The sequence below is a fragment of the Heliangelus exortis genome, chromosome 1, assembly GCF_036169615.1.
Source record: "Heliangelus exortis chromosome 1, bHelExo1.hap1, whole genome shotgun sequence".
Lineage (NCBI taxonomy): Eukaryota > Metazoa > Chordata > Aves > Apodiformes > Trochilidae > Heliangelus > Heliangelus exortis.
The window spans coordinates 11,433,635-11,447,517 of NC_092422.1; the positions used below are offsets into that span (position 1 = coordinate 11,433,635).

Sequence of the window (13,883 nt, forward strand, 5' to 3'; positions counted from 1 at the left end):
ATCTCATTTCCTTATGTTGAAAAAGGAACAAGCTTCTTCCATAATGGGAAAACTAACATGGCCTCTTTTCCCATCCCTATCTTTGTTTAAATGTAGAACGTGTTATTACTTTCACTCCTCTGTCATAGTTAAAGCTGCTGAAATATTACAAAAACTGTTAGTGGACAAACCAAAGAGATACACACGTATATGAAGAAATAGGTGCAAGAAACCAGATTACATATCTCTGCTTTTTATTCAGTTGCTAAATTAATTAAAAAAAAAAACAAAAACAAAAAAAAAAACAAAAAAAAAAAAAACAAAAAAAAAAAAAAACCACTAAATTGAGTTAGGAAATAGTTCTATTTCTTTTTTTTTTTTTTTTTTTTTTGAGCAGAGAACAACCCAAACCCTATGCACTTTTTGCCCCTATTGCAATGATTGGGAAGAAGTTCTGCATAGGTGGCTACACCTGCGTTACTCACTGTAGGCAGTTACTCACAGTCACTGTGGAGAAGCAGAAATGACTCACTCTTACCCATTGTCTACAAATAGAAACCCAGAGACTAGAAGCAATCTGTATCAGTACAATGAGATGTGACAAATCTTGTATTTTTCTTCATGCAAGGCAGAAGCAGAAGGTGGAATCTTGAATCAGAAAGATGTCCTTTGGTGGTGCTGGAGGCAGCAGTGATGAGCAGGAGCTGTACCCTAAACAGATGGTAACAAGTAGGAGGGTCAAGACTACTCTGCTGGCACACATCCTGAGCACATCCATAAAATGTCCCTTCACATTCTTTCTCTCACAGCCCATCACATAGTGACTATCTTGGCTGTGTGCTTCTTCACCTTTGAGCAAAAAGGTTTGGGAAGCACTCTCTCATGAGGTGTGGGAGCTCACTCACAGTGTAGGAGTAAGATGTCCATTCTCAGAGCAGAGGAATTTTCAAGCACAGACTACTCCAAAAGTCAACTTGGTAAAATGCAAACAGAACTTCCCACATTCTTAATTTCTTTACCAGAAGTGTTCTACCTACCAATGAGATGCTGTTCAATTTTCAGTTGTTAAAGATATCCTATCTGCTGATTAAACCAACATCCACTCTTGATGACTGATTTTGGCAGTCATCCTGCCTCTGGTACTACAGGTTTCAGTGACCTGCTTCTACCTTTAGCATCTGCTCTCCACAGGAGCCAGACAACCCCTTTAATCTTCCATGTGTAACCAACTCATTCACAGGCTTCACCTCATTCCTGGGCAGACTGAGCTGAAATGGCTGATGAGAATAGTTCTACTACCTCTCTTTTCAATCTTTCTCTTTGATAAGACCACCATCTTATAGCAGTGACATCAGCTGAAATCAACAATAGGATTTATTGACACAGCAGTAAAAATAGCACAAATGCTTTATTTTCACCAAAGAGGTGTGAATGAGGCTGTGGTTCAGGAGCTCAGTATTTAAGATATAAGTGGTTTTTGTGTCTGGGGGAAAAAAACCCACCAAACACTTTGCTCACAAAGCACCAAGCAACAATCAGATGTATATTCACTCCACCAGATAAATTTTGTTCAGAAGAATATAGCTGGGTTCATCTTCAGCCCTGTCAATTAGTACTGCCATTAGTACTGTCATATGGTACAAGATTTGTAGAGAATTTTCAAGGCCTCGGGACTGAAGTCTGCTACTCTTGTATTATCTGAACTTTTCTTATCCTTTCTGCAGCTTTGTCTTACTTCATTTAGTTGTGAATACAATTTCTGTAATTGGCCGTGTGTCTACATCTACTTTTGTTTTATTTTTGTGTGTAGTATAAACATAGTTCTGCACAGATATCAGCAACAAGAGCTTATTCTATATACAATGAGATATTTACCACAAACATAAGTACTTGTATACAGAAATACAACAGCCTGGTATGATAACAGAGACCTGGAGAAGTGAAGACTAAGAATGTGGCATTAGAGGAGTACATGCCCAGGGCAAGAAGAGATAAGGGCACAAGCTTAGCAGTGAAGACCATGGCTGTAAAAAACTCACCAATGGTTAGTTAAAGAAATGCAGACCTGGAGCTGGACTAAACTGGTTTTAGGGGTAACAAAGACAACAAAGGAATAATATCCAAGAACCACAAAAGCAACCACCAATAGCAAAAATTAGACATAATGTGGAACTGCAGACCAATGAAGAAAGAGATAGGTGTAAAGTTTTTTTACCAAACACACTAAAATGATCCCAGGTGGATCCTACAGTATGGAAGGAAGAAGCCATCAATATGAAGCTCATACTTCTCCCAGCAAAGGACCCCAGATGCTGACAACTTCCTGTAACACCCACCACCAGAATAAAACCAGCAACCTTGGAACCCAGGAGAGGGGTGAGAATAATACCAGGAAGAGGGTTAGAAACCAACACCTATACATGTAACAGTTTTAACTGTGTTATTACTCTTTCTTTTTCTGTAATAATTGCATCTATAATAACAATTATTAGGCTTTCAACATCTGAGTTACACTAACAAAAATTCCTGGCTATATAAAGATGTGCTGCCTTTTTGCCTGTGAACAAGATTTTGAGTGTAACACATTATACAAGCATGTAATCTTTTCACATCACAGCACATAAATCCAGATAAAAAATGTTGTTTTACTCTAAGCAGGTGTTGCCTGTCTTCCCGGTATGAACTAAAAAGCCTCATAAACTCATGTTTTTCTAACTGGTGCAGCAGAAACATGATCACAGCCCCACACCTGACCCAGATCAAATTTAAACCATTGGGTGACCTAATATTAATGATTCTGGCCATAATGGCCAAAAGGCTATAGAAAGGCCAGATCTGTAAAGTGGGAGCGTTTGTGCAGAGCTAACAAAATGACTAGAACATGACCTTGAAGGGGTTACAGATTAGAAAAATACTAATGCTTTCTCTTCATCAAATACATCAAGGCTTAGAAAGCAATGGAAGAGAATTTATGGAGCAGAGTGGCAAGAAAGAAGCAAGGAAGAAAGCTACCTTGAAATCACTGGAAAATTACTGAGTGAGAACATTGTCTGGCAAAAGAAACTACAGATGGTAGAAAAAAAGAAAAACAAATACTTTAAAAGTTCCACTGATTTTTTCTGTTGTCTTTCACTGAATTTTTCTTCAATTAGCTCCTTGTTACTGGAGCTATAAAAAAAACAGATGCTTTTTAGTTAAAAATTAAGATGGAGGCAATTACTGTGACAGTGCTTTTTCTAGAGTCTCACTTATCTAGGTTATCCCAAGCACATCTACAAACCAATCACTTCATCACCTTCCTGTTACCCTCTTCATCATGGTGGAATGGGTTTCCCATGGACAAATAACAGGGTCACTTTTTTCATGTCATCCAAGTATATGTTGTATGTAACACCTTATCAGAGTGACCTCTGGAAGATTTCCAATACATTTCTTACGTATGCTTGCTGGTTTGTTTTTTTCCCTCAGCAAAACTTTCTGGTAATGTAAGCCCTTTGGTGTATGGGTCAGGTCTCTTTTTACAGTACCTGACACACTCAGCACTAAAAAAATAGTAACAGCTGAGCAGGTCATTAGGAAAAGATTAATGAAAAAGACACTGTGGACTACTGATTCTGCTGAGCCCTCAATAAGTGCTAAAACCATTCCAAATGCAGTTCTTGCCTTTGCCAGTGAGCTATAAGAGAATTATCTAAGGAGGGGAGATGATAAAACATCAGAAATATATAGCAAACTATGTCTGACACAGTTGTTAACCTACAAATGACATCACAGCAGGAGTACAATCACATGGCAGACAGGAACTGTGTAATTTGACATTGTCAGATCATCCTCAATCTTTAAAATCAGGTTCTGTCATTGTGTCTCTGTTGTAAATAGCCCATAGTTAAGGAACTGCGTATACAACTCAAAACTCTAGCAAATAAACTGTCAACATAACACTACCATCTCTCTTTAGAAAAGGCAGTGCTTGATGGGACCCAAGAGAGTCGTGTTCTAAGCCCAGCTTTACTTCTCACCAGCTGTCAGATCTCGCCTCATCTCTCTGCAACAGTTTTTCATCTCATTCCTTAGACTTTCTCACTCTTTGCCCAATCTCTCAGCAAGGAGTCTTGGCACTCTACTGCACATCCAAGAACATAATAAAATTACCTGCCACGCATCAGTAAAAATAGTGTAGTCCTGACTGAGGCACATTTAAACAGCTCATCCCCAGCACTTCAATGCAGAAATCATTGCTGTATCTACACAGCAGCTAGAACCATGGCACCCCAACTTCCTGTGAGGTCTTTAAACAGCAATATAACATTAATTATAACAGAAGAAACAGGTGAGTGTTGAATGTATTTTGTATTCTCAAATGGAAAATATACTTAAAACCAAATACATACAGTTCTATTGAATGCTCAGAGTCTGCACAAAGATCTGCATGTCACCTGATAGAGGAAAACTTTTAAGACTGAAGGTCTGACACTCCAAGAGATGCACATCAAAGACTGGTACTAAAAACAGTTCCTGAATTCTTCAAAGATAAGTGTTTCTCTTCACAAGTGCACTGCTTAAATTAAAACCTCTTAAGTCTTATACACTGAATGTTATTTTCTTCCCCAAATCCTCATGCTCTATTAAAGAGAATCTTCTAATTATGAAAACATATGCAAGCAAAGTGTTCTTTATCTTCAGAATATACAGTACATTAAAAGATCTCAGAATGGACGTTGGTTGCAAATAAGTGTCACAAATTATCCCTCACGTATCAGAATTAATGACAATGAACCTGCCTGGAGTTGCTAATTGTTTCTAAGTATAGTGTTAAGTTTCTCAAATGCAAAAAAACAGTTCATCATCAAAACTCAGCCAGCAACATACTTGGTTTTAATGGTAATAACTCTTGAGAAATTTTGCTTCACACATATACGAAATCAAATGCAAGAAGTGCTCTCAAAGCCCATGAGGAAAATGACAGCTACTCATATTTCACTGAACACCAGAACTGGCAAAAATCTTCCCTTTCAAACTTTAACTTCAATGACTCATTGCAAAACAACTCAATCAGCAAATCTCACACATCTGGTAGCAATGTGGTGCTAGCAAGCCCTCCTCAGCCAACAGCTTAGAGATTCAACTCCTTCCAGCATCATGCTCACCCGTGGGGAAAGAATTCCTTCAATGTAGCCTTAAATCAGACCAGCTATTGACAGGACCTTATTTGAGATGAAGTAGAGAGTTCATACCTCACAGAACTATTGCTTCAGTAGACCTTACTGCACTGATTTACACAGAGTTCATGTTTTCAGAGTTATCCCTGCAAATATAAAGACAAGGAGCATGATTATTCTCAGATGCTTCACTAAAAGTGCAACACATAGGATCCACTATGTCTGCAGACCTCTGTGGATGATAACCATCAGCAGAGAGCTGGTAACAAGCAAACAGAAAGTGGTAACATCAAACATTGCTACAGTCCTGCTGGCAGGAAACATCTGTCCGCTACCTTACTCTTGCTCTCATTTTACACTGAGGCTGCAATACCACTGACATCTCTACAGCAGTTTCTCTACAGTACAATCACCCCCACGCTTTTGCAGACACTACAAATTACCTTTCCGTGGATCTAACAGAAAGCCTCTAACCTGTCTTACTGGACTGGTGCTCAGGCTGGACTGCAATATGCTTCTGCAGACAAAAATTCAGAGGAATACAAAGATAAAATGTTAATTCAGAAACCACGGCCCATCATCACACAGACTGCATGAACAAAATGCCTAATTGCTTTTCATCAAAAGTAAATATCTGAAGTTTGACATCACCTTTTTCCCAAAGTCATATGTTCTGCTGAAGTCATACATGGCTCTATCTGGCTTTCCTTTCACAAAGGGAAAGATTATGGTAGAATTTTGCTGCTGCTTTGAATCCCAGAGGTCAGAGGGTCCACATGCAACTTCAAACTTGAAAAACAAAATGCCACCCACAACTCTACCTACAAATTATCTTTAAGACTGATCTTTGAAAAAGTCTGATTAACTAGCACAGCTGAAAGGTTTAGCACTCACCCAGGATCACCAAGCCATTTTAAATACACAGAAGCAGTCCTTAACACTGAGTAAAGCTTGATTTCCTGGGCATTAACTCTGACACAGCTTATCAGACATCAGTATCAGTGTTTTACCTCACTCCTCTTTCTGTTTCCTGAGTTGTTCCTGACTCTGCAGACACAGTTCTGCTCCTTGCAAGCTGCTAGTTAAATACCACAACACTGTAACCTCAGCTCTTAGTTGGCTCACAGTCATCAGTCTCCCACAAGAGGATGCAAGGGAAAAATCCATCCTAAATGCTGACCTTTGGAAACCACACAGGGATGCAGAACCCAGAGTTGTGCCTCCCAAAACCAGCATGGGGCAAGATGGCTGAGACTTGAGAAGCAGAATAGCTGTCTCAGCACAACTCTGAGGGTGGGTGAGTTAGCTGTGATCTGCTCATTTAAAATGGACAAAGTATTTCCATGCAGAGCTAGGGATTATTTTTTTACCATGTACAGCTATGTTGTGAGTCTCAAAAAGAGCTTTTCAAATATTTTTCTAGTTGTGACAGAAAGTAGGTAACATTAATTATTTAGCTATTCCAATATTTCACTCAGGAAAAACATGTACTGCATATTGCTAAGGATTAAAATAAATACTAAGGATTAATAAATATTACAATAAATAAAATATTAAAATAATAAATATTAAAATAAATATTAAGGATTAAAATAAAATATTACAGCAACTTTAATTCTCAAATGCCAGTACTGCCATATCAGATGTGCACTACTGTGATAGTAGATAGATGTTTACAAATGAACATACTAATATGTTAAGAAATTTGAGCAACCTTACAGACCAGCAAACTCTATCAAGCATGTCTTCCCGAGGAGCTAGATCTTAAGTATGTCTAGAAATATGAAATTCAGCTTCTGTGCTGGAGCTGAGAGAACCCAAAGAATGCAGTGCTGTATATATTTGATACTATCACCTTTCCAAGTCTTCAAAATCTTGCATAAAACAATTCTGTCAACTACAGCTCGGGAAAGCTTCACACTGCTAGGTAACTGAGAATATGGGGTGGATGAGCTTCTACTCATGTTTTCTTGTTGTTCCTTTTAAATAAAACTGGTTATAAAAACTGATGAAAGCATGCTCATGTTCATTGTGCTTCTCACAACATACCCAAAGCTAACATTTTCTTTTTAAACAAAACCACTTAGTAAAAATATGTCATATCTCTATAATCAAAGGTCAGCAATTCAGTTGGTCTAGCTACTGAACTACAGTAACAGAGATGAAAGTGTGTTTCAATGCATACAAATAGTGACATTATCTCCAGAGGGACTAATTGGATGCATAAAATCAGATTGCAGCACAGCTTTAATGAAAAATAATCTTTAAAAAAACAAACCCTGAAAATGAATCTGCAGTCCAATTCATACCAGAATTATTTTTTGCATGTTAAATATCACTAGATTTGCAGGGGAAGCTGGTAACAAATATTCTGAAGGTTATCTGGCATCTTCTCATTATAAGAACCTGATTTTAATTTTTCAAAATTGTACCCTAACCTTAACTGCTTCAACTAAAGAATTTCATAACATACACCAATTCCAGATGAGGGGTTTTTTATTAATAACTGCAGACGAAAAACATATATCTATTTCCAAAATTTGGCTAGAGAAAAATATATTTTGTTTGGAATACATGAAAAAAAATTGGCTAGCTTTCTTCTACAAGTTCTACGTCTTGGAGCACAGACTTGAAATTCTGAAAGTTTTCTGATAAGCTTTTTTATATTACAAGAAATCTGTTCCTAGTCTTGGCCTTTTCAGGGACTGGATGACATAGCCTTGTGCAAGCTCAAGAGAAAGAGATTCATCATCTCTCTTTCCCAGCGGCTCCATCTGTGCTGGGCATGTGGCTGAGAGGCTAAACAGGAGTTTCCTTGTAGCCACTGGCTCTTCTGAGTTAAGCTCTCTTTTGTCCATTCGCCTGTATCTCTTACAGTGATTGACCTCCAAGTGGGTCCAAGTTGCCTGAGCTGATGTAGAGGGAAAAAGAAGAGTATATTGGGTGAGTGCGGTTAAAGTGAAAAGAAGGCTTCTAGGCATGATGGAAGGGATGGGGCAAAACTGCACATGGAGACTACTAGGGAGAGCAGAACAGTTTGGTGAAGGAGTGGGAAATGAGGAGTCGTGAAGGACTCAAGAAGGAGAAACCTGAGTGCAAACTGGGCACTGCCTGTCTGGGAAGCAGGTCTGCAGGAGAGGCACTGGGGGTCCTACTGGGGAAAAAACAAGCATAGACGTACAGGGCTGGTGGTGGTGATGAAGAGGCAACAGCACCCTGGGCTGTTAGAGCCAAGGCAGAGACAGGAGATGCAGGGAAGGATTCCCCCTCTACTAATTCTGGAATTCTGCATCCGGTTTTTAGCCCCCCCGTGCAAGAAAGACACTGATGAACTGAAGGGAGTTCAGGGAAGCATCACCAGAACAGTGGGGCTGGAGCACCTGCCCTTGAGGAGGCACTGGGGGAGCCTTGGAAAAAGACAATGTCAGCAGACCAAAAGGTCTGTGTGCACCCAGTGCCTATGTGGACCATATCCAGGAGATGGAGATAGGCTGCTCAAAGAGGTTGTGCAGTTTCTATGTAGATTTCCAAGAACAACTGGGTAAAAGCTGGGAGCAACCTGATCTCATCTCAGAGCTCTACCCGCTGTGAGCAGGAGCCTGGACTGGGGGATGCTGAGATCACACCAGCCTGAGTTACCTTGTGATCCTACAGCTTGGGTTTGCTGAGGACAGCCAGAACAGGTCAGGATCACCTTCAACCACTATGTCATGCTGCCTCCCTGTCCCTACCACAAAACCCAGGGCCATCACTCCTGCCCAGCAGCCAATGTCCTTTTCTTGCTACCCTACCATGCTCTCCGGCATCAAACATACGTCCTGGAGGTCATTCAAACCACAAAGTCAAGTTCTTGAGGACAAAACCACAAATGCTTAAGACACCCTGGGCTATTCGATGCTGAAAAAGCACAGGGTGAAGCCTGGCTTGGGAACAGCAGCACCCAGGAAGGCAGCAAACACAGATGGTGCCCTGCGTTGTCCAAGCAACAGCTCACCTGTGCTGTTGATTTCTTAATCCACTGACTGCACGTACCCAAGACAGCGCAGCCTTGGTTATCTAAAGCCTTTACGAAAGGCTGGCGGAGTGGCACCTCCTTCTCTGACTAAATGCCTGTCACAGAAAGCGGCTTAGCCGCAGCTAAGCGATGCCCACGCCTGCAGTGTGCACCGTCCCCCCGAGGATACCCGAGGCTCCGGGACACGCCGGTAGGCACGACTCGGGGAAACACCAGAGCCTGATGCCCACGCAGGCAGAAAATGGCACCAGCTCCATCCCCTCGGTTTCTTTTTCCCTGCCGGCACCTCTCCGCCCTCATCCTCTCCCCCCGCGCCCCTCAATGGCTCCTGACTGAAGGGGGACCCCTCAAGCCGCCGAGCCCCGCAGAGGAGCGGCAGCGGCGGCTCGGCCCAGCCCCGGACACCGCGGGCAGCGATGTCGGGAGGGGGTGTCGGGGGGGCGATGTCGGGGGACGATGTCGTGGGGGCGATGACGGGGGGCGATGGTGAGGGGGCGATGTCAGAGGGGAGATGCTGGGGGACAATGTCGGAAGGGCGATGGCGAGGGGGCGATGGTGAGGGGGCGATGGTGAGGGGCGGATGGCGGGGGGGCTATGTCGGGGGGCGATGGCGGGATGAGATGGCGAGGGGGCGATGGCGCGGCGGCCGTTACCTGGAGAGGGAATCGCCGCTGGGCGGCCGCGCCGCCGCCGCCCGCCCGGCGCTGAGGCTCTCGCAGCTGGAGCTCTCCTCCATGGCGGGCGGCACGCCGGCCCCGGGGCGGGCGGCTGACAGTCAACCCAGCGCCTGGAGCCCGGCGGGTCGGGAAGCGGCCATGTTGGCCCGGCGTGCCGTGCGGGGAGGGCGGGCTGAGGCGGGGCGGGGGGAGGGGGCTGTGCCCACCGGCTGCGGGGAAGGGGGCTGCAATGACGGGGACAGAAACGTTAATCGGCTCCCGGACTCCCTTCCTCTTTAGCCCGGAGTCTGGGCAGCCAGGGAGAGGGGCAGGGACGCGGCCGTCATGTGGCTGCTTCCCTTCGGCGGCTGAGGGAAGGGAGGAGGGGGCCGAGACGCCGAGCTCAGCATCCTGAGGAGGGGGACGGGGACGGGGCTGTACTTCGCCACCCTCCGGCACATCCCCGCATCCCTTCACGCAGCGTGAGCCTCAGCGAGGCCGGGGCTCCTCATCGCGCAGCCCAGGGAGCGACAAGGGGATGGAGACGGGGGGAGACAGTGTTAGTTCACGCTGGTGCAGAATTGGCCAGGAGGTCCCTTTTTGGCCTTTTCAAAACCAGTGAAGGCCACAGCTCTGGGTTCCATCCCCAAGGCATCGGGGCAGCGAGATTATTCGTAATTCTCTCTCAAAGTTCCCCCTGAAGTCACCTGTTGTCCTATTTGACATTATGTCATATTTCTGTTAGCCGAGCCTGCTGAGACCCCTTCTGTGCTGGGTTGTGTACCCGTAAAAAAAAAAAAAAAAAAGGGGGGGGGTGGCACTTGAGCCCCTGAAATTCGTAATCGCCCATATCCAAGTTTATCCCTGAACCATGAAGGGGAGGAGCTGTGGAAAACTGCAGGTCAGAATCATGGATGCAGGCACGGATCCTCTGTGTGCTGACAGGGAGTGTTCATCGGACGCAGCTCATGTGCAAATGGGACTTTGTGTGCCCAGGAAGCTTTGCAGTCAAATCTCAGCATCAAATAGTACGTTCAGTTCCTTGGTGCAATTCTGTGAGCAAGAGAAAAAAAAAATGCTCTTGGTATGGCTTGTGAAGTTTAGGGAATTGTATCCTAGGGCTCCCATGCCAAGCTCACGGCTGTTTTGGCAAAAATCCCGTGAGGCAAAAAAATTGAGAGGCTGCATGTTGGTAGAGAGAGCACCCCATGCCATGAGCATCAGTCCGAATGGACCTGCCAGTTTGAAAAACTACCTCAAAACAGAATAAACCCTCTATCTTCTAAATGTCTGGATACTCTGTGGCTGTAAAATGGCTACTGAAACAACATCTTGCTTTGTGCTTCAAAGAGTAAATCTTTTTCCATTGTTTTCCATTTTGTTCCTATCATCAGAGTGAGCTCCAGAGCAGTTAAATTCATGCAGAAGCCCATGAACATGAGCAAGATGCTGAAGGGGGCTTGCAGCAGCCTTGCCTGGGACTGCACAAAGCAGCTGCCTTGATCCTTTAGTGTCTTACCAGCTGCTGTTGGGCAAGCTTGTTGTGAGATGGTTTTGAAGCTGATTTAAACTTGAAAAAACGTCTTTGTTGAAGCAGGTTTTTTTCTGTATTTATTTGCTTAATCTTCTGAAAGAGAAATTTATAAACACACAAGTGAGTTTATCTAGTGGAATGCCTTTTTACCCTAGCCTCAAAAATTGAGTTTATGTAGGCTTTTCTAAAATGAAAACTGGTTAAAAGCAAGGGCTTTGTTTTTTTAAAAATAAGCTAATTGCTAGTGTTTTCTTGCAGTGTCAAAAATCCAAATAAAATCTTCAACATTATTAAAATTAAAATATCAATAGACTTGTGATGATTTTATTCCAGTGGTAATTATTTTGAAGTGTTGGTATTTTTTTTTTTAATGTTTGTTTGTTTATTTCAGTATTTAAGTGCAGGAAACCTTTCAGAAGTACCATTTATTAATGGAAAATGAGACACTGATGAGATACTCTTCTCCCTGCCCCCAGCTTCTCTTTAGCTTTCATCCGGGTGCGCAGACAGTGTTTCCTTCCAAGGCAAGGAGTCAGGAGTGCTGTAGCAGCAGTAGTTTTGCATCTCTGGTAGGCAGTCATGCAGTTCCCAGTAGCCTTTTCCCCCTGGTACTCTCTTTTCCCAACCTTTCCTGACTGGTAACCCTTGGGAGAGGTCAGCATTGTAGAACACAGCACAGAGCAGTACGTCTCCCTTTCAAATCTTCTCAGACTAATAGTCTCGTTGTGAGTTGGTATTACCTCTGTTCCCTCTGCTAAGCATAGTTTGATAGTGATGCAGTTGTTTAAAATAAGTCAAGAAGGAATAAAACCAAAATATAAACCTCCTTTGCTATGTGAAAGTATTAGAGTGCCTTCCTTTCTTCCTAATTTGCTATTGATGTGGCATCTCTAAATAGTTTATTGATGAAGTGCTCCATTTGCTTTTAACTGCCCTGTTTTATTCTTGGACTTATCCCCAGGGCCTGTGAAACCCTTTAGAAATTCCCACTGGTGCTTTGTAAATGAGAACAAAGCTAATCACCTCCTGGATCTCTCCTGCTGCTGAAAGAAACTAGGGTTTGCTCAGTGAGTCTTTTTGCTCAACAATGCCACATTTTCAAAGTCAGTCAGAATTTTCTCTGTGTGAAGTGCCTTACCTCAGGGCTCTTACAAGTGATGGAGAATTAAATAAAGGCCCTGACATAACCAAAACCAATTAAGGACAATTCACAAGACTGTTTTACAACTGATGCAAAAAAACCGTGGTTCAATCTGTTAACCTACTTTTGCTTGCTTGCTACATCCCTTCATCCCTTACCATTATCTCACATGTATCATCACTTGCTTTTTTTTTTTTTTTTTTTTTTTTTATGAAGGAGTGTTCTGCCTTTTTGTGATTTGAGCAGAGGAAACAGTAAAAGGAAATTAGCATAAGTAATAAAATTAATGATGTACATCATTAATGCCACATGGCTGACACATCTGATTTGGCAAAAGAGAGAAGGACAAAGAAGTTTCTTGAATCAAAAGTGTGAAAGATTATTTCCAAGTAACAGACAAGCAGACATCCTCCAATACTTTCTGAAACTGTATGTGGTTGTAACTTTTTTATAGCACATAAGAAGTGTAAAATACAGAGCCTGGTTTTCTTAGGTGTTTAGAGGCTGTCAAAGCTGTGGGGAATAGAGCACAAAGAGGATAATTTTACGTACCATGGAAAAAATTAAGTGAGGGGAAGTAAAACTTTGGCCTCAGTCCTTCAGTGTGAAAGGGAGATAGCATTTGTGTCCCTTGTATTTAAACTCCATGTCTGCTGAGTAAGAGGCTTTCCAATGCTGTGTGTTTAATGTAGTCCATATATCTGATATATGATAGATTAATATGTCAGATGTTGCTAATCCAGATGCTCCCGACCCTGTCTTTGCTACTGAACAACTAAACCCAAGCCTGTCTCATGCTGTAAGCACAGTGCTCCCCAAAGCTAGGGACAGTCACACAACCCAGGCAACCTGGCACAACCTCTCTCTCCTCCATGCTTATAGGGATCTTGTGGGGTTATTCGTTTGTGGTCTGTAACTCTTTGACGAAATGTACCTGGAGCATCAGGTGTTGGAGTGGAGGAGGAATCATGTTTGTGGAATGCTCAGAGGGCTGACCATAAAATGGGACCATGTGCTCAAATGATTCTCTCTGAGAAAGAATGCTCCCCTGTTGCAGTCTTTGTCATAACCTGCCTTTACATGGTACAGCTCATCAGACATTCTCCTCCCTCTCCCTTTTCCCTATCACACAGCCCAACAATGTTATTTGAAAGGCTTAATAAGAGACTGAGAGCACTAATCCCTTCTGAAAATGGTCACATTGTTCCCTTTGCTCCAGCCCCAATATTAAAATCATATCCACACTAGAACTCTCTCTCCTTGTTGGAGCTCTGTAAATCTCCCATATTTTCCCCACTACACTGCCCTGTTAACCAAGGCATTAAATAATTCATGGTGATAGCTGCTTCACACACTGTGCCTTCCCTTCTAGAAGTCCACATCAGTAAGTCCAACAAAT

At 42.9% G+C, this 13,883-nt stretch overlaps 1 protein-coding gene across 3 annotated transcripts in view; it reads right to left on the reverse strand.

The window, feature by feature from the left end:
- Positions 1-10,006, reverse strand: part of MTMR2 (myotubularin related protein 2) — a 65,509-nt gene extending 55,503 nt beyond the window's left edge. Inside the window, exons 1-2 of one of the 3 annotated variants that reach the window (XM_071734012.1) lie at positions 9,807-9,977; positions 5,214-5,284 (exon numbers count right to left, since the gene is read on the reverse strand). Coding sequence is in view for 1 of the 3 variants with exons in the window: in XM_071734002.1 (XP_071590103.1) it covers positions 9,807-9,889 (83 nt within the window). In the remaining 2 variants the exon portion in view is untranslated. Of the gene's footprint in view, positions 1-5,213; positions 5,285-9,806 lie in introns of all 3 variants that reach the window. The other 2 variants (XM_071734002.1, XM_071734047.1) reach the window with 2 other exon arrangements.
- Positions 10,007-13,883: the final 3,877 nt, after the last annotated feature.